General features: G+C 33.0%; 1 protein-coding gene across 5 annotated transcripts in view; it reads left to right on the top strand.

Moving 5' to 3' along the window:
* The window catches only part of LOC115880955 (serine/arginine repetitive matrix protein 1), a 179,692-nt gene that overhangs the window by 44,396 nt on the left and 112,588 nt on the right, over positions 1-22,708 (top strand). For 2 of the 5 annotated variants that reach the window (XM_030898295.1, XM_030898296.1), the window contains exon 1: positions 22,184-22,456. Coding sequence is in view for 1 of the 5 variants with exons in the window: in XM_030898297.1 (XP_030754157.1) it covers positions 1,563-1,652 (90 nt within the window). In the remaining 4 variants the exon portion in view is untranslated. Of the gene's footprint in view, positions 1-1,524; positions 1,653-22,183; positions 22,489-22,708 lie in introns of those variants that run through there. The other 3 variants (XM_030898297.1, XM_030898294.1, XM_030898298.1) reach the window with 3 other exon arrangements.

Below are 22,708 nucleotides of genomic sequence, written 5' to 3' on the forward strand. Positions count from 1 at the left end.
CAGAAAGAAAAAATATCTCGAAAATTATCTAAACAAACATTTTTTTTTTCTTATCAGTGAAAAGCATCGGCCTCGTCGGCCTTGCGAAATTTGTCGGGTATTTACAATGGTCGAATTGTATAATTACCAGCTTTTATAGCATATCTAATAGACAAAAAGTATCTGGTCGATTAGTAACCAATTGGCACAGTCCGAAAATTATCGATTTTTATTTTCTCTGTTTTTATTGGTCGCTTCAAAATACAGAGCAACAAAAAATATTTTTCTGTAGTAAAAGACTGAAATACGCCCCGCCAATCTGGTGCTTTACATCCATAAACGTCTTAGGTTGAGCTACTTTAAAACTTATATTAAAAATTACAGGCAACTGAAATTAAAACAGAACAACTATAATGAAGGTTAGAAATACCACCTTTTATTATCTGACAAGTTAACTCTCCTAAACTAAATTGACAACGATCAATAATAGTTCACTAATAACAGTTGTAAATTTAGATTACGTTTTCGTTTTTTTAATACCTACTTAATTATAATAAGATTTTATGAGAAATATTTTGAATAATGCAGAAAAAAAAATCGTGGGTATTTGGGAAGGCTTGAAAGGAAACAATGTTTTTGCGACGTTTCGCGACTTTATTGTCGCTTCTTCAGGCACCAAAACATATATTAATCCACATTATGCCTACAAACATTCATGGCGATTCCAACCGCCAACAGTAAGACACATACAGACGAATCGAACAGAAACTTAACGGGTATTTTTTGGCCCGATATACACCGATGCTCGGTTTGTGTCATACTGACTAACTGGGAACTAACAATAATAATTTTGAATAATTATATTAATTATCATGCCATATAAACTTTGAATACCACGGTCTACCAAGTAGCTATATCCTGGTTTGAATTATCTACAGTTTCAACCAGTATTTGTTAGAATTTATGATTTATGAAGTTCCTCCACCAAACCGTCAAGAAATATCTCATCTTCTTTAGGATTTTCTGTGGTATTTCCAAAAAAATTATGAGTTTATCAAACACACAACATAAACCAAGAAACTATTAAAATCTGATGTAAAATCTGTAGATTTATCTAGAACATTATTATATTCACATAATATTAGTATTTCTATTCAGTCAATTATTATTGTGACACATATTAATTTGTTCTGTTATAAATGAGGTACATAATACATTAGTATTTTAATTCCTATTTAGTTTACGTAAAAAATGTAAAAGTTTCACTTCTTTTTACTTAATAAACTTTTATTATTAGTTTAAATATATTTTTCAGCAGTCAAACGAATCCTGATGCTGATGAAATCTCTTTATAATATTATCTAAAAATACTATTTTTTACATCAAATTATACAGATAATTAAAAACATATTAGTCTAATAAATTCTAGATATATAATTGTATAGTTTGTGCTTCTTTACTGCAATAGCAGTAATCTCTCTAAAAATTCTACTTTATGTTAATATTATGATGATATTCTTAAAATTGAATTTTTTTATTTTTCAGAAACTGCCTTTGGCTTGGTAATGTTTTTATAAGCAAACATGACGGAAGTAGCAAGTTTGTTACCCAGCAACCACCGCCTAACTTCTGTAAAACATTATGAAGCTGGACCACCACCTGGATTAGAAATTGTAAGTTTAAAAACTTAATAATATTGTTATTTAACCTTTGGAAAATATGGCAAAAACCATTTTACATCATTAGAGACCAAATCAGTAATAAAAAACAAAGATACTCGTTTTTATGTTTAAAATTGCGCCTTTGTCATAGGCAACCAGATATACACCTTCGTGTATAACAAGTAATCTAACTATTGGAAAGAAAGAACTAATTATCATGAGATTTAAAGAATTATTTAATATTGTAACTTTAAATTAGTTTAGATACTTTTGTTAATAAACATAATTATTAAGTAATTAATTATTAATTAGGAACACACATATGAATTATGGTTTTAAGACTTCCAATACATCAAAATCATTAGCATAACATAGATATCTTCCCGAAGACAGGTTGATTGATAGAAACAATTTTTAAAAGCTACGAGGCATCAAGATAATAAATTAGGAAATTTTGCATGTTCTTAGACCATGAAGAATTACAAGTGTTTTGCTGAAATTGAATAAAAAAAGAAGGTAGCCAACGCTAGATAAATAAATAATTTCCGAAATCAATTTATTTGAATTGCTGCGGCGTTGTGTTTGGTGGGAAAATTACTGTTTAGTTTTGTAATTAAACTGAATTAACCAATACAATATCCGTTTGCAAATTATTTCAATTTTATTGTAACTGTTCTAGGAGCGGAGGTCGATTCAAAATGCAGAGTCTGTGCTTAAGTAGTTAGTATATTGTTTGATTATAATTTTGAGTGAAATAAGACAACTAAAATATCTTATTAAAACTTATATTTACTTATTTTTACTAAAAGCTCTCTCGATACTCTTTATTATATGTATGTACAGGGTGTCCCATTTTCGTGCATGTTACAGGGTTTCTCGTTTATGAATAGATATATAAATATGCGGTTTGCACATAACTATGCTACTTTTTTATGAAACTAAAGATATTACACACAAATTTGTCCTAGCCCTCTTAGTTCCTGATATACAGGGCGCAAGATGCTTATATAAAGTTTCAAATTAATGTTTTACAAAAATTTAAAAAAATAAAAAAATCTAAAATATCGAGAAAAATGTACAGAAAATGAATATAGAATTAATTCCTAAAGGCTATTCTAAACAAATTATATTATATCATCTACACCTCTGCCCCGAGACCTTCACCGTTACATGAAGGCCGCACTTGCACAAACACCAAGGCAAATAACACGGTTCATTAAAAGAATTATCGATATTTATTGTTGTATTCAAGATATGCAACCATAAAATCCTTTTTATTACTTCTCCAATAAACACTGATTCGATCTTGTAATGTCTATTATATATACCTTAGATATACTAGTGAAGGCTACAACTTTAGTATTCTACGATTAAATTGAGAAACTAATATGAATATAAATTATCGAAGTGGTATTCGAGAGCATGTTAATTTCTTTATTTAAACATACTTCATTTAAATATACTTCATTAATGTACGTATCATATCTAGGTACAGTTTGTTTATACGAGCCCTAACAACTATATGTTGGGACAAGGTCATATTTTGGAATTATTGCCCTGGTTTTTCAAAATGACTGAAAAATATATGTTTAATTTTTTAAATATAAATATAGCCATATATCCTAAACAACTTGACAATATTTTTATGAATTTGTAAATCAATCCATATTTACAGTAGCGGATTTTGTTCATAAAAGGACAAATTTGCCTGACAACTAAATGTTGGGGCAAGTATTTTTAAATCATTAATATCATAGGCGGCTTTGCTATAAACGTCAGAAATGTCGCAAACTGTTTACTTCAGCATTGATAGCTTGTAAGTGAATCGATACTTTGAGTAGTGAGACTTACTGTAAGTCATTTTATTTCTTTTAATTTTCAATTTTGTTAATTTAATACATGTTAAGTAATGGTCCGTGGAAAAGCTACAAATCAAATACTACGCGAAATTATCATTCGTCAATACAGTACGGGAAAAACAATTCGAAAAATTTCTGATGATTTAAGTATTCCAAAAACCACGGTCTGTAATATAATAAAAAAATACGGCGAATCTGCCAGTGTAGGCGTTAGGTGTCAAAGTTCGGGAAGGCCAAAAGTTGTATCTCAGAGAGATTTATGAAATTTAGTAAAAATTTGCATGTCTGCGAGAAGAAGTACTCTTCGCGAAGTAACAGTTAAATGGAATACTGTAACTGGATTAAATATATCAAGAGAATGTTGCCGAAAATATATCCATAAATGCGGTCTGGGGTTTTACAAGGTAAACTTTATTTTGTGTGGATAATCAATTACCTGAAGATTGTTGATACAAATTCTTATTTAGGCCAAAGAAAAACCGCTAGTGACAGAAATTCAAAAGAAAAATCGCTACAATTGGGCAAAATCTAAATTACCGTGGACACAAAAAGATTGGAATAAGGTCATATTTAGCGATGAGTCTACATTTGATGTTTGCGTTGGATATCATCGAAAAAGAATAATACGAAATAAAGCAGAAGCTTTTCATAAAGATTGCTTAAAGAGGGTTGTTAAATTTCCTAAGGGGATTATGGTTTGGGGTTGCATGTCAGCAAGAGGTTTGGGCAAATTAAATTTTATAGATGGCACTGTTAACGCCCAAAAATATCAACATATACTTGAGACTATATTTTTCAACAAGATGTAGCATCGTGCCATTCAGCAAAATGGACTAAAAATTGGTTCGGTAATAATAATATCTAGTTCTATCCTATCCTGCAAGTCCGGACCTCAATGTTATAGAAACTGTGTGGCATAAAATGAAGCAATATTTAAGAAACCACCCTCAACGAACAATTTTTGATTTGCGGACAAAACTGCAGGAAATTTGGGATAATTTTTCTCTTCAAATGTACCAATCTTTGGTATCTGCATTAGCCGTTGTTTCTTCAGCTTCAAACTATTGAGGTGTTAATTGAGGAGACCGTGATGTCCTGTTAATACTCCTGTAACAATCCGAAGATTTTCTTACTCTGATGCTGGTTCAAACGCTATTATAAATACAATGTCATTAAAAGTTCAGGCAGGCAGTTGTTAAGGCGAAAGTTGATGTAACTCCGTATTAAACAAATTTCTTGTTGTGCTGTAATATATAGTTGTTAGCAAATTTAGCTTGATTTTGGCAAAATAAGCTATTATCAAAAAGTGATTTGTTTGCAAAGTTATAAAAATATAGTAAAATTGTCTAGATCATATATCATATTGTAATGTTTGAATTTAGAATAATAAACAAAATAAATTGAATCGTTTTAACAAATTACTATTTTATTGCAAAAAAAGACCTTGTCCCAACATATAGTTGTTAGGGCTCGTACTTACAACTGAATCTATTTGCAGCTTAAACTTGACAGTTTACCACATTTTTATCTTAGCACATTTTTTTTTAAAATTGCTCTTTTTACGTTTATATTATTGTTTTGATTGAAAATGGCTCAGCAAGCTGCAGGTATGTATTCTACAAAACGTATTATTTGTTTGATATTCTCTATACTAACGATTTTTTGCAACTAAAAGTTAGGCGTTCAGAAAATTTGATTAAATTTGTGACATTTATTGTCTATATACGTTTCACTTAGTAAACATTGGGCTTTCATACAGTAAAATAAAATACTGCGACCTTTTGCGACTTCGCTGATAAAATGAGAAAAACATTCTTGGTTTCCTCTAATTTGCCAATTAGTGATATACTAATGCGAGGTGTAAACCGCGATGGCAATTGTTCAAAGCGATCGCATTAGTGCCATTAGCAGTATAGCACAATTTGGCATTAGTAGCGACTTTAGTGGTATGGGCATTGCTCGCGGATCAGTCGTAGCATTAGTAGTAGTAGTTGCGATATTACTACTGGCACTGACCGTGGAAACACTGGAACAGTGATTTTTCTTTCTTTTTTTAGAATCCTCGAATTATCCTTTATTTTGTTCATATTATTTCCTCTTTAACTGAAAATAGCAATAATTTATATAAGGTCTACATAAAAAAATTTCGATCAACTATCTGTGTCAAATACCCCACTGTGTGCCTGTCAAACTCAATCACGTGACTAAAAGTTTATTTGGTACGAACTGTACTTTATCCTCAAATTGCACCTTTGCTCGATTGTTTGTTTTTTGATTTACCCCTATAGCTCTTTTTTGTTGGAGAAATTGGCGTTTGAACAAGACACTAACTATTAATAACAATTTTAGCATAAAAAGCATGCTTCTGCCCTTGATCTGAATGAAAGCACCTACGAAATAGTGTTTATTGTTTTTGGAATATTACTGTCATGGAAAATTCATATTATTATTGGTTGTTGTCAGTTACTGCAACAGAGAGAATTTCAAAAGTTTGTATGAGCTGTTATTGCTTTAATTGAAAATGGTAAAGTTTAACACACTAATCTATATTTATAGTCTATCCAATAAGAGGAGGCTTGACAGGGACAATTGTCTGCAATTTTACTTCACAGATAAATTGAATGTTTTGTCATCTTTGTCGTTTGTCAAAAACTTCCCTGATTCGTTGAACAGATTTTACTCCCTAGTACTCTAAAAATATGTTTTCTATCAAAGTGATAATCAACTGTGGATATTTTATAGAAATATCAATATCGATAAAGTAATAAATCGATATCTTCGAACATCTCTAATTAAGCGTTCTCATCTGACTCGATGTAATTTGCAACTAAAACAAATTGAACAACAATGGAATTTGCAGATATAATTTTGTTTTGCGAAACTACCAGTCTTGTGTGGGTGGAAGAATTTCTGTATATAGAGTTTCACCTTGTTTTTTTTTTCGTGTTAACCTGTATATTATTATACCATTTATTTTAAAATATTTGACACAAAGAGGAGTGTACAGGGTGACCCAACATTCTGAAATAGCTCAAAATCTATGTGAAATTTTTTATCTAGTTTTGAATTTTACGTCGTAGATTGGAGATTGTACGGAAAGGATGACAATAAACAATTCGGCCTTATAGATCTATTCTGCTTTACTTTCTTGGGTTATATATAGCTCACCATACAGTCTCAGGGCTTTGACAAGAGCCAGTATCTGAGACAGTTTTACAGAGGTTATTTCTCCATCTCCAGTATCAGTCGTACCAAAGTTTATGGAACGAATGGTTGTCGTTTGGGCGCACTCAGTGATGAGGTGTTTTGGTGTTTCCCCATTTTCCCTACAGAATCTGCATTAGACGTTGTTTCTTCAGCTTCAGACTATTGAGGGGTTCATTGAGGAGACAGTGATGTCCTGTTAAAACCCCTGTGACAATCCGAAGATTTTTCTTACTCTGATGCTGGTTCAAACGCTATTTCGGTGGTAAAACACCCATCCCTTTTTTAATAAATTAGATTGACACAAAGCTATAGACTTTAATTTAATCAATTTCTCGAGACAAAATGCATTTTTTCCTAAAGAATAATAAAACTACAGGAAACATCATGATTGAATAACAATTTTATGATGAAACCGAGATGAAACTATATGAATATTCTAAATCCGAGCTAATTTTCCTTTCAAGCAACGTCTATCCTTTAAAAGCAACAGTTACAAAAATTTCCCATGCACATTATTCACCTGCGCATTGCGTAACTTCCTCGCAAGAATGCTAAATCTGACAAGTTCGTGAGAATGCGGGTCATCGAGAAATTACCTAAACGCGTATTGTCTGATGGTTTTTTAAATAATTTTCTTACTTCACGATTTAGTAAATCGTCCGATTTGAATTCATTTTGGGTGCAATCTTCTCGATTTTTGCTACGAGAATCGTTTTGCATAAATTATTTGGCTATTTTTGCCGAGAAAAATTTTGTTAGGAATTTTTAAAAATGAGGTTGTTATATGTCACATCACGACTTTGCAACTAAAATAATTTTCTGAATATTAATTGTACAACGTTCTAAATTTTAATAGTTATTTGTGCACCAAGGGAATTATAAGAGTGTAAATTACCCAGGGGAAAATTTACTGTCACCAGAACACCTCTCATTAAGTGGGGACAATAATTGCCCGAGGTTATTTTATTTCTTACTGAATTCAGTATATTTTGTCCCGTTTTAAAATAAACAAACCTAATCTTCCGGCATAGTTTTATTAACGCTGCTGGTAGGAACTTTGTTTGTTACCAGGTTACTATTGGATTAAATGACATGTTTTTATAAATTGACGGTTGTTGTCAATCGAGTTCAGTTTTTTTTTTGTCAAAAAAAAACGCCTTTCACACAAATTCGGCACACGTTTGAGTACGTTTTCATTAAAATGGAGAAAATATTGAAAAAGAATCTCTAGAAGCAGGACAAGCGTTACTTCTACCTAGAAGAGAATCTATTTACCAAAAGGAATATAAAAAGTAGTGGCATAGAAAAATATTATAGTGGTTGGCATAGAAAAATATTGTAGCAGGAGATATTGATAAGACTGTTGTCTTATAAATCTAATATACAGGGTTGTTCACCACATACGACACGGAATATTGTAGCTAAACGATTACATTTTTACAAATTGTACGTTTTGGATTCATTGAAGGACTATTAGAGCTACAATTTAAAAATATTTTTACAAGTTACAGAGTGTCCCAAATAAATAAAAAATATCAAAGTTGTATTTTTTTAAATGAAACACCCTGTATATTATTACATTTTTAGTTTTTACGATTAAAATAAAGGTAAATTTGATTAAGGTTTATTATACTTAAACCTTGCCGTTTTTGAAATATTTTCAATTTTGTGAAATTGCAGTATAAATTTTAAGGCTTCATTTCTCCGAGGGTATCAAAGTTTTTAATACTAAATATTTACTGAACTTTATTTATTGATCAGTTTAATATATATATAATAAAAATTTTACTACCTTATACATAGTGTCTAAATATTTATTTTAAATAATTATTAACTTTAAACGGCAATAACTTGTTTAATTGAAATGGAACACCCTGTATATTTTCTGAGAATCAGATGCACAATTTAATTGTCTATCAGACTGTATTACACCATTTTTTACCTATCTCTTCTAGCTTCCGTAGAAAATGCATTTTCTTGTAATTTAGAACTCATTTATCAAATATACCCATGGAATATTGACATTTTAGATTATTTTTAAAGATGTACCAAATTTTTACAGAGTACAGACACTAATATTGTCAATATAGTTTATTTATTTCATTAAAAAATAAAAAACTGTTTAAATATTTGTTAAAGAGGACCAATTAATATGATTCCAGTATTCAAACTACATTAATTGACTATTTGCGTTGATTAATAATAATTGCTCCAAATACTAAAATACTGAATTATTTGTGTATTAGACAGTGTCGTAAAAAACTAACACCTTAAAAATTATATTTCATTTTTTGACAAATGCTTATTTATAACAGAGACGTTCATTTTCATAACTTATTATTATATTGGTTTCTGATTCAAATCCACATTTATTTAGAATAATTTATTAACGCACACAATTAAGTATGTAATTAATTAGTATTTGGGCGGAAATACTGGTGGTATATTTAACTAATGGTATACTCTTTTATAAAGATTTAAATAGTTTTCTTTTTGCAAACAAATGGGCTAGTAATATCATCGTTTTACTAAAAACAATCTAAAAAAATGTTCTAGATAAATGAGGTCTAAATTATAAGAAAATGCATTTTCTACGAAAACTTGAAGGGATAGCTAAAAAGTGGTATAATACAATTTGATAGACAATTAAATTGTGCATCTGATTCCCATAAAATATACAGGGTACTCCATTTAAATTAAACAAGTTATTGCCGTTTAAAGCTAGTAATTATTTAAAATATTTTTTAGACACTCTGTATAAGGTAGTATAATTTTTATTATTGTAACACAATAACTAATCAATAAATAAACTTCAGTAAATATTTAGTATTATTATTGATACCCTCGGAGAAATGAAGCCTTAAAATGTATACTGCAATTTTAAAAAATTGAAAATATTTCAAAAACGGTAAGGTTTAAGTATAATAAACCTTAATCAAATTTACCTTTATTTTAATCGTAGAAACTAAAAATGCAATAATATACAGGGTGTTCCATTTAAAAAAATACAACTTTGATATTTTTTATTTATTTGGGACACTCTGTATCTTGTAAAAATATTTTTAAATTGTAGCTCTAATAGTCCTTCAACGAACCCAAAACTTACAATTTGTAAAAATCTAATCGTTTAGCTACAATACTCCGTGTCGTATGTGGTGAACAACCCTGTAAAATACATATTATGTGCCATTAATGAGGTGACATATATCTTATATTAAATCAAAGTGTCTCAAACATCTCAACATTATAAAGGCTTTTGGTAATTCTAAATGAGATTCCCATCCTACATGTCTTCTTCAACTACTTAATAGTTCTATACTATCTAAACTTGACTATGGTGATGTTGTCTATAACTCTGCCAGGAAGTCGTACCTAAAATCTCTGCATACAATACTCCACCAGGAGCTACGATTATATTTGGATGCCTTTCGCACCATACCAGTGGAGAGTATTTATGTCTTATCTGGATATTCTTATTTGTATCGTAGGAGAATTATCCATACTCAAGTCAAAGCCTTTTTTGATTGACTATGGCAACTTCTTCGACTTACAAGACATTGAAAGGTATACTGTTCATCCTAAATAACAACGCCCCATTAATATTAGATGCCACCTATTTTCATCCCAACAAAACATTCCTAGTATGCACTTTTTCCGACACACAGCTCCCTCCATGGAAGGATCCTATTGCAGTTCATATAGAACTTAAAAAAATTGCAAATTAAAAAAATTTGAAATATTCAGATATCTTTACAAAACTAGTCTAATACAAATTTAGTGATGAAAAATACCCTCGTGACTATGTTTGTTTTTACACAGATGGCTCGAAATCTGACCAAGGTGTTGGCTGTGCTTTTTACAGCACGGTTGCTAATTAAAAAAATCAGATTACCTAATTTCTCTGGCATTTTAACAGCCGAACTCACAGCTATTTATCAGGCTCTTATCCAAATTCGGAGCATGCCACCGATTGAAGCATTAATACTAACTGATTCACTTAGTTCCTTCAACAGTATTGCTTCTTTAAACTACAAAAATTCTCTAACCTGCAGCATTCGAGATCTACTATATAAATTTACTGAAAGAAACTACAATATTAACTTTATGTGGATTCCTGGACACTCTGACGTTGCTGATAACGACCGAGCAGACAAACTGGCTAACGAGGCAACGCTCTTACAGAATATTGAAGGAACTCCATCCGTTGTCAATTTCAGAAATTTTCACAAAAAACACCTCTCTCTCTCTCTCTCTCCCCTCCCAGTAAGAAATAAAAGCATTTAAAAAATGCTTTACATTCCTGACAAAAATAACATCATACATGCTTATATCAAAACGTAAATTAATTACATCAATAAAATATTAAATTTTATTGACGTGTGAATGGAAAACATGGACTCTTATGCAATATTATTTCTTTTTTTCTATGAATGAAGTAAAATCTGTTATAAACCTACAGCGTTCAAAGAGAATGATGCGGTATTTTTCCGTCTGATGAGAAAATTGTGCGTCATTGTTAGTCTTACGCAACAGCCTCAATAAATTGTTAAAATAAAGGAAAGGAACACATTAAATTGATTGTAGAAAAAAAGGGATTGCCACAGGTAATTCACGTATTCGTGTGTTCTAGAAATGGTGTGCTTCAGGCTGGTAGAAAATGGTGTGTTATTTGGTGTTTATATGGAGCACATTAAATTAATTTGGCATCACTTGACGCAAATACACCAAAATAAAATAGAGAATCGTAAGTAGAATTTAGACGTTATCTAACGTTGGGTATACGTCGCGTTCAATAAACCCGACGTCGGGTACCAACGTCGGTTCGAACGCTTGACGACCGTTATTTGCACCTAAATGGGGAATACAGATTCGGGTCGCCTCGACGTCGCTATCTGACCTAATAGGGAATGTAATTCTACCAAATACCAACGTCATATTACGTTGGATTTTAGTCACTTAAAATTCGTCGCTAAGCACTTACGTTACATTTGGTTTCATATTCGCTACCAAGAATACATAAAAACCTAACCAAACTACATAATTACAAATGGAGTCCTAATCACTTCTCGAATATCACTATAAGTGCCTATCTAATTTCATATTATAATTCTGAATCATTAATCCAGACATCAGTTTTGTCAACGGAAGTCACTTTTTTGATATATCTGATTAAAATACTCCGGAAAACAACGAGCGCCTTCAAAATTAGGTAGATTTATGAAATAAAAATATCTACCAACTCGCAAAATGTTTTTTTAATTTTCTAGCTGGTTTAATCATAAAACTGTACTGTGGTTCCCCCCAAACTCAACCTTATCAATATTATTCTACTAGAAATCGAAATGTGAATATAAATTTTAAAAACAAAAAACGATTTTAAAATGGCTGACAATCGGATACTTGTTAATAATGGCGGATTTCTGTGTCCGACTTAATATGAACTACCAATATACCAATTCCGACCGGGTCTCCAACATTAGTCGTCTCACACGACCGAAGTCATCAAACCGGACGACCAGCAATCGTATTATGACGTATATAATTCCGACGTACGCCACGTAACCTCACTTTGCGTATCAGTGATTTGTGGATTTGTGCAACTATATTTTAGTTTTTGTTTTGTCCTTAAAACAATGGGCAGCCACTTTTTTTAAGCCTAACCTCACATGTGAGAGGAGGATGGGGTCTGCTGGTTTCCTAAGCTAAAAAATGAAATTAAGATGCACCAGTGTAATGCAGCATCTCTTCCGGATAAAAAGCATTTATGAGTGGAGGCAAGACATCACTACTACTATTATTATTTTGCAAAAGCCTCGACCACTTTTTGTAAAATGTAGATGAATGTCTAAATGCCTTTTTAGTGTTTTTTTAGGCATTATAAAAAAATTAAGTTTGTTTACAAAAACTTTTTATTAGGTTATGTTCATGATGTTCATTAGGTCGCAATTGCTACTTAATGGGTTGTATTTACGGACGTAAATAGAGATACGTAAATTAGGTTATAAATATGAACATAAAATACAACAAAATATAATTGGACGTTACTTTAGGGATTATCAGTGAGACGTATCCTATTCGGACAACGGGTAGACGTCGGGCTAAGTATATGTACGTCGTGCAAGCCAACATGGGAACGACGTTGGGAAATTAATAAAAATGATACGTTGTTATTTTGTACGTCGACAGATCGTTGGATTTATCGACTCGGATCCAACGATGTCGCTTTTAATAGGAAAGCGACGTCACCGGTCGTATCACCAGCACCCGACCTAAATTTGCACAAAGTCTGACGTCGCTTCAGGTCAGATTTAGTTCGAAGTCAGATAGATGCTACTTGGGTATTGCATTGTTCAAAAACTAATAAATTTCATAAACCTTTGATTGCATTCCATGAAAAAACCCTAACACAACAAAATTATTCTTAAAATGATTTTTTTGGGCAGCCTATAAAATATTGCATGATCGAAAAAAAAACCGCGTCAAAAACGGTTGGGTAATGACAATCGATGATAATTTTGGCGAGGGCAATCTCTAGACATTTGCTAAAATTTGACATAAAAATTATCAAAAATTAACACTATTTATAGCATGATTTAAAAAGGATAGAACGTTTCCAGGCATACAAATCTATTTAAAAAAATATATAACTTGTTTAGGGTTGTACAGGTATATTGCATCTAAATAATTCAAAATTAAACAAAAACTATTTAATGGAAAATTTATATTTGGAGGAAATTTCATAAATTTTTCTGCGTGTATTGCCGACGTAGTAGTACAAGGCGCTGAGGAAAATGGTCTATTCACTGTTAGTTCTCACGCTCACCTAAAATACTTTCAATTGCCGAGTTTTTTCTAGATTCTCTCGACGAAAGAAACGGAAAGTAAGTGCCGATTTGGCATTCTTGCCGCTCCTATTCTATTGCACAGTTAAGAGCCCCTACATCCATCAAATTAGGTACTTAAATTTGTATTTATATTTATTTGTATTTGTATTTATATTTTAAATAAACCCATACAGGTATGTGGTAGATAATATCAATAGTAAAAGAATTTTGAACTTAAACAACGTTTCGTCAAAGGTTTCGTTCAGATGTGTCAATGATGTGTAAACTATATAATCAACCCTACTCGTGCAAAAACTTGGATGCAGTCAGACGCGCGATTTTCCGCTGAAGACGCCAGCATTGATCCGTTTGACAAGTGACTGCGAAATTTTGAAACTAAAATTTCCATACATGGATTGCTGAAGATGTTATCGTTGTTTGATATAAAAACAGCTTCCAAATTTATCTTTTTTCCAACAATGTTCCTTGTGGACAACCGGAGATTTCAACTACTTTATAGTGTGCTGCTTTGACCACACATGGGCTGGAATACCTGAGTTAAAGCTTCACCTTTATGTACATATTTTTGATGCCCGTTATGACGAAGAAAACTCCATTATACCACTCACCATATTCAGAAGGTATCTGGTAAATGCACTCATTATCTTCCCTCGATGTTTCCGCTCTTGTTTTTGTAAAAAACCTAAGGAAAGAGTTAAATTTAAGTAATAAAAAATCAGTTTGTAAAGTAGGTAACACGTAGAGAAGATTAAAACGGAAACAAGAAACGGGGAAAACATGGCAGGAACAACACATGAAATGACTTAAAAATCTGGACATCTCAGTACAGGGTAATATTAATTGAAAGTAGGCCAGATGATATAGTAGATGGCTCAGCCAATATAGAATATCAAGAAACAAAACTAAATATATCAGTGGAAGAAGTGAAAAAAGAACTTAAAAAAAATGAAAAATAAACGATCTCCAGGTCCAGATAATATCCCAGCTGAGCTACTTATATGCAGGGGTTACGCTCCAATCGAACGCTTAGTAGCTCTAATGAATAAATGCGTAGCAATCAATAGAATACCCCAAGATTAGAAAATATCTTATTTAGGATTCATATTCAAAAGGGAAAATCGGAGAGACCCTGGCTGCTATAGAGGACCAAGTGTCAATTGTACGATAGGCAGGTTGTTTAGTAAAATTCTACAATCCAAACTAAAAGCAATTTGGCATAAAATTGGAGAACATCAACGTGGATTTAGACAGGAAAAATCTTGTGTAGACCACCTTTTCATACTTCAGCAACTTCAGGACGAACAAATATCCGTAGAACACAAAGTTCACTTGATTTTTGTAGATATTTAACAGGCCTACGATACCCCGGCAAAAAGTCCCTTGTGGAAGGTTCTCGAACGGCTAGACATCGATGAAGATAAATAATCAAAAAACATCCCCCATAAAAGTAGGAAATCGACTGCCCAAACCTATAATAAACACCATTGATCTTAGACAGGGTTGCAGCCTCTCCCCTTTAATTTTCAACGCCTATATAGAAGTCGCCCTGGAAGCATGGAAAAGACAATGTGAACCTATGGGTTTCCTATAGGCGCACAAAAATGTTTACTTTAAATTTTGCTGACGGCCAGGTGGTGCTTGCGCAGGAGATGCTTTTCACCTTAAATACATGATGAGAAGACTCTACTGTAACAGTCAAATTTCATCGCAACGACCTCTGTGTGCTAGCTCATAAAATATCGCAAATAGCTATTATTTTTGCATCATGTTTACTATAATTTTATTGTTAAATATTATTTTACTTAAATTTTACAATTATGCAACCCGATATACACCGCGCTATAGAGCCACAGAATATTGTCCCTGGATGCCGCCCAGCATTAGAATTTTTGTCGACCTCTTTTTATCTTTGGTCATCACTTGTCACTTGTCACTGTCAGATCAAATCAGATGTTTTTGGATTTATTTATCCTGTGTTTTGGTTATTGAAATTTTATAATTATCAGATAAAATTTCGTAGTTAAATTGGTTATTTTTGATGTGGATCGCAGTGTGCAATTCGTTCATTTAATTGTGGGAATTTGTGAGTTTAGTTCGTTCATTGACCGGATATCGAAGATGGCTGTGAAAATAATCTAGAACATCATTTTTTATTTATACCTTTTTGTGAGTTGGACTAGTCACGATATATAGTTCTCTATCTATATCCTGGAGGGAGATTTCCGGTTGAAATCTGATTTTGTGAAGGAAATCGAATCCTTGCATCACTTCTTGTGTACTCCCCGGCTGAAGAGTGTCGTCGTGAAGAACTGGCTGCCGTTCCGTAAAGCATTCCCTGTTGGTGATTAGCAGGTCTTCCTAGTGAAGGATGAAGTCTTCCGGAACAGATTTGGTCAGAGACGTGGTTGTATTTTGTGGGATTTACATGGACCACCGACCAGTTTCCATAATGGGATTAAAATAGCCTTTTTCCGACCGATATTCCGATTCCACGTGCCCAAGAAGTCTCCGAATAGTTCCAAGGTATGCTATAATTCTTCTGCCTAGTCTAAGTCAATGCTCAACTGATTTTTATTCGTATTGTTGACTGGTTTTCGACTTTTCCACGCCCACGTGGTGTAGAAAGATTAGTTGAGTGTTATCTTTCTTAAATCTTATTTGGTTGTTCGTAATTGTAGATCAAGAAGACCGATCCAGACGGTAGCACAGAACAGTGCAGAATTCCATCCGTTCCTGTTGCCCGTGTGTAGAGTTACCCGTTGGGCATCATAAACCCTCGTTGATGTCAAAATGACTCCTATTTGTAGGGGCGCCACCTACATGCGTTTTAAATGTTTTGAAGAGTAATAACTTTTCGTCCGTACCTGTATAAAACTACTGACTAAAAAAATATAAATTTCCATTACTTTTTACGTAAAAAATGTCTCTTTGTAAAAATCGCTACGAGCAACTGTTCTCAAGATATTTAGAATGGAAATAGTCAATACATGTCATTATTGACAAAAACTAAGCACGCGTTGAGTATGGTTATTTGACTGAAATAATAAATTTTAATTTTTTTAAATTAATATTAAATTTTTCTGTGAACAGTTTTTTTTTCTAATTTTGGTCTAATTACTATTTAATCAACATGTTTAATTTATGTCAATGATGACAAGTTTAATAATTTCAATTCCAAATATCTCGAGAACCATTACTCGTAGCGATTTTTACTAAGAGACCTTTTTTATGTAGAAAAGTTGTAAATGGATATTTTTTTACTCAGTAGTTTTATACAGGTATGGACGAAAAGTTATTACTCTTCAAACCAGTTAAAACATATCTAGGTGGCGCCCTCTACAAATGGGAGTCATATTGACATGAAAATCAAATTTATCACGTCAAAAAACTCCCAGACACCAATTTTCATCCAAATATTGACGTTACTTTATAAATTATTTGGAAAAAATCGAAATAAAAATAAAACTTTTACACCCTGTATCTCCGAAACTAAGAATTTTAGGACATACATTTATACGAACTTTTTTACTTAATTTAATCTGCAGAATATGCTGCCGAAATTTCCGGAATACAGTTCGGACCACCCTGTATATTAATATATATTTACAATCAGTGCCTAATCAAATCCCCGTGTATATATACATATAAAAACGATAACAAATCATTAATAATGCGAATCGATGAAATAAATTTCATTCAATTTCTGATGACTTGTTTTCTTCTAAATCTCTATTTTCCGATTTTAATCACACGGTAATAAGTCCGTCTAAAACCATACTGGACCCCTTAAGCGCTGAAACCCCATTTATGGACGATCCGATCTGTATATAAAGCCCACGCGCAACTATTATTCTCTACATTCCCTGTAATCGGCGTTATGGTTTTCTGGATTTTTCGAGTTGAAAAGGTTATTATGTGTTTGTTGTGCTGCCTCGCCTCGATTGTTTACAGCCACATCTAACCGTTTAAAGGTTAATGGGAGTTCAGATAAGGGACCATTCTGTAATTCCAGTACAATATGCGGCACTTCAAACAAAAGTTGCCGTTTAATAGATAACAGGTTAGACGTAATGTTATTTACAGGACACTGCTCAAGGCTACTGTCGCTGTATGTCCCGTATGTGTTTACTAAAAGCATGAATAAAATTATTTTCTTGGTCACAAGAAATGTTCGTTAAATAAAAATATCATAGCTATTTGTCTTCTTCTTCTTGTCCCTTAACTCTCCAAAGGGTATGGTGACATCATGTCTCAATTGCGCGGATCGTTGTTCTCCATCCTTCTCTATCTTAAGCGGCTAGAGAGGCTTCTTGTAACCGTGACCAAGAACCCAAAGGTGTCGTCGAGACTCGTCTGGGAATGCCTGAGTGAACTGGGAGCTCTGGCACAAAGAAACAGAATTAAATTATTCTGGGTGCCGGGCCACAGCGGCATCCAAGGCAACGAAAAAGCCGATGAGCTAGCTAGGCAGGGATCATCGGCATCGTATCTTGGTCCAGAGCCAGCACTGGGAATACCCAAATGTATGGCCCGTAGTGCACTAAAACTCTGGATCAGGGAAAAGCACAATGTCCATTGGAGAAACAGACAGGGGCACAGGCACAGCAAGGCTTTTATCCAACGACCTAGCTCTAAAACCGCAAAAGAACTGCTAATGCTTAGCAGGAATAAAGTGCGGATTACAACAGGCCTCTTGACATGACATGGCTGTCAAGTGTTACCTGAACAAGCTCAACCTGTATCAAGGAAGTCTTTGCTGCAGACTCTGCGATAAAGATCTTGAAACAGCGGAGCACATAATATGCCATTGCGAGGCTCTGGATCGCAAGCGATACTTTTTATTTGGGAAAGCTAAGCTGAAACCGGAGGAACTATGCTCCCATCCTATCAAGGACCTGCATAAGCCAGTGCAGGGCACAGGGATAGGAGAATGGGTGCAGATATAGAAGGGGAACAAACACAATAGGTCGCAGTGTTTCCGGCAGAGGACGGCCCCTTGTTACGAAAAAAAACGGTGACCAAGTGACCAATAATTTCTTTAGTTTGGTCCACACAGCGCGTCGGACTTCAGTGACCTTCCTCCTGTTCGTTTTCCAATCTTCCCTTCGATGATATTTTTTCCCGTCCATCTGTTCTTTTTAGAAATATGCTCAAAGTACATACCTAATTTATGACTGGTTTATTTTGGTTGAAAGTCTTGTTGTAGGTAACTTTCAACCGCCTTAGAATTGAGACGTTGGTCCAATGTTCTGTAATCGGAAAGAAAATTCTACATGTCACTGAATTAACACTACACAAAGAGTCCCTAGTAAAACATCTTTAACATACCATTTCTGACACAAGAATTATCACTATCTTCCAATATAATTTATGAGAGATATACCAAGCAAGAAGCATTAAAGCATTCTTCAAATATTTGTTGAAACATAAAAAATATTTTTATCAACTTGTTCATCTAGAAAAAAGACTAATTTATGTAGCCTGTAAAGAGCCATAATTAAAATTAGTTAATTAATTTAAAAAAACAAAACAGTATTTCTGGTAGAATATGTGATAACAATCATTAGATAAATCATAAACAGTTCGTTTAATGTTTATGATTAATTAGATAGTTTTATATCGTATTGTTTTTGTCTGTTGCGCCGTTTTACTTTTACTTTTCTGCATTGTAAAACAATTAGAAAATGTAAGTTAAAATGTTTTGACTGCCGAGATTGTAACGGTATTGTTACCAATAAAATTTTCTTGGTACTGCTATATTTATTAATATTAATTTCCCTTGAGAATATTAACCTTAATTATACAGCTCTATATTTATTTTCTATAATGTTTTACAGTTTCAATTAAGTTTTTACGTACTTATGTTGTATATTTTAAGTCCCACGAAGATCATATCAAATTAAATTTTCTTTTTTATTCGATTTAGAACATCATTATTAGTAGATTCATTTTAGAATATTCTCAGCAACAAGCGTGCTAAATAATGTGAGATTTGACGCTGCCTCATCGGAAGTTATCAATTATGAGCTTGATGGGTTATAACTCAATATTGGCAAGTAACTTGAAAAGAAAAACCTTACCGTACAACTTAAGAGATACAAAGCAGATGTAAACAGTAAATAGTAGGTTGACATTTTTTTTATTAACAAATAATTATTAAAGAAAGCCATTAGCGAATGTCATATACCCTGCTGGCAAGCGAAACCTTGGGTCGACGTTTATATGTATAGGAGTGAATCGCTATGGCAATCTAGTAAGTCGGAGAGAGCAAAAATACGAAGTATTTATTATATAACCACTTAATCTAACGATAGATTCCATGCGCTTGGGAAATCTTGCCTTCTATCTTTATTGAGTACATCTTATTTTACGTTTGGGTTTATCTTTGATTGATGCCCTCTAACGCACAAACGAAGCACTTTTTCAAAAGTAAATTATTTGCAATTAACTTATTTTTCTAGAAATAAAAATTAATATTTAATTTTTAATGAGAAAAAAACACAAAAATAAATCGGACATGGCAGGTTTTGTTGCAGTATGTTGCATATTGCTGGTTTTTGGTGCAGCAAGATATTTGTATCCTAACTTGATTTATTAGATATGCAAATATTATAATTAATAAAAAACCAATAATTCCTTAAAATCTATAATTCCCTAAAATATTATAGTTCCTTACAATTAGGTAGAGGATCTGAAATTGATAAAACGTCAGTAGTAATATTATGCTTGTGTAAAAAGCCTATGAAAAAATGGGGGATTTGCCACAATAATGACAGTAAAAAGCAAATATACCTGGATAAGACAGATTTTGCTGCAGTAACGTAATTTGTAGTGAATTTTATATAGAATAGATGACTTTTTGTGCAGTTTGGGACTATGTTTATGTAGATTTCAGGGACCCACTATTAATATAGTCTGTCTAGGAAGTATCCGGAATTTTATATTTTTCCTAATTTTAATGTATTTTTTTTCTGTAACACACTAAGACAACAGTAATCTATCACGTAGGTGGTGCCGATAGTAGGCTATGACCGAAATCGCATGGCAACACCATCTGTCAAATATTGTTGATTGTAAACCGGCTTAAGATTTGAGAAATAATGTCGCAAGTAAAAAAATGGTGGAAATGGAATATTTCTATAAAAAAGGTGTTCGAAACGTTAAAAAATTAGTGCAATTGATTGAAAAAGTGCAGTATATGAGACAATAAAGAGGATAAAAAATGGCACAGATATGAAGCATGGACCAGTTTCAGGAAGACCGCGTAAGATTCGCGAAAACAATTTAAACGCTTTAGTGGCATTAGGACGACAGAATCCGCGCCCAGGGTTTCGCAAATTGGCTAACGGATTTGGAAGCCAGCGAGAATTAAAAATGTGTCCAGAAACCGTCCGCATGTCACTGAAAAGACAAGGCTACATATCAAGGAAATCAAAAAAAAATCCCTGCAATAACACCTCTACAAAGGCACCAAAGAATGGATTTTTGTCAACGTTTTCAAGAAGATAATTTTAATAATGTTTTTATTTCTGACGAAAGTTGTTTCCAGCTTGGTGGAAACCACCTAAAAATCCTATCAAAAGAAAATGCTACCGTTCAAGTTTCAAAATTTCCCACTAAAATAATGGTTGGGGAGCAATATCTCAGCGTGGTGCTATACCTCTGTATATAGTTGATGGAACGGTTAACAGTGCAAAATACTGTGATATTTTAAATGGTTTTCTTCTTGAAACGGCTCATGTTTTATATCCAGAGGGGTGGCGTTTTCAGCAGGATAATGCAAGATGCCATACGTCTGCCTATACTCAAGCTTGGATGCAAGAACACCATTTGGCAACAATTCCATAGCCAGCAGCTTCACCAGACCTTAGTCCCATTGAAAACATACGGGGTCTAATGAAGATTGAAGTAGAACGAGCAGCTCCACGAAATAAACAAGATTTGATTCGCTCAGTTTTCCAGGCCTGGACTACCGCCACTGAACATTATGGTGTGGACCTAGTTTCGGGTGTACCTGGATGTTTAGTTAAGTGTTTGGAATTAAATGGAGGTTTTATAAGTATATAAAATTAATAATTTGTTACATTTTTTTAACTCAAGTCCTAAAAATATATATATATATCGATAATTGTAATTTTGCTTTCTTTTTTCCGGATACTTTCTAGACGGACTATACATGTCATTAGGCTTTTTTTTAAATGGATAAGGCGTGATTTGCATTTGCAACTTGACGCCTCAAATATATTATTTAATCTCTTTTTCTAAAGAGAGAAAAATGTCATTATTTAGTGCTCTACAACAAAACAGTATCACCTTTCTTTACCTAGCCTCTCAGACCTTGTCTCATATTCCTAATCAATGAAACCTGTCAATCAATTAACTGACTCGAATCGAATTCATTTCGATCTGCTCAGCGAAAGACAAAAGAATAAATCAAACTATTGCCATCAAAAAATCTCCGCAAATAGCCTAAATCCTGCGACCTCCAAAGCAGCAGAATCACACCGTAAACAATATCCATTCTAAATACCGCCAGGCGGCGACCGCAGGATCTCCAAGTAGTACCGCGGAATATTCTTTGGTACTACCCGGTATTATCACTATTATTCCACCGCCGCCAACTGATTTCATAGTAAGTGCATTCGAGGCTTGAATGGACTGAACGCGCCAAACTTCAAATAGTACCGTGTACCAGGACGAATAGCCGGTCTACTGTATGGTACGCAGTTTTTTTTCTAGTACGCGGAAAAAATAAACAGTACAAATGTAAAAAAACGTTGTGACCTAGTGACAAGTGCAGCGTGACAAAGTGCTTTTATTTTATTTTTCCTGTTATATCTTTTTATTCAGTTGAATTCGTTACGGTTACAGTGATTTGGTTTGATGTTTTGATCTAGAAAAAAAGGTATTTTTAGTAAGCAGTTCAGTTAAGGAACAGTGAGTAAAAATTGATATAAAAAATATATTAATATTTTGATATAATTATAAAAAAATAGTTATTCTATTGATTAAAATGAATGGTATAGGAGAATAAAAACGAGTTTAAGATCATTCAGATGAAAGTAAAATTGAAATGTCTGATTAAATGTCAGTGGAGACCATGATGGTTGAGATTTTTACGTCACGGTATTCGAACTATTTACGTCAGTGTTTAGAC

Source organism: Sitophilus oryzae, unplaced genomic scaffold (assembly GCF_002938485.1).
Source record: "Sitophilus oryzae breed Bouriz unplaced genomic scaffold, Soryzae_2.0 scaffold_1667_pilon_pilon, whole genome shotgun sequence".
NCBI lineage: Eukaryota > Metazoa > Arthropoda > Insecta > Coleoptera > Curculionidae > Sitophilus > Sitophilus oryzae.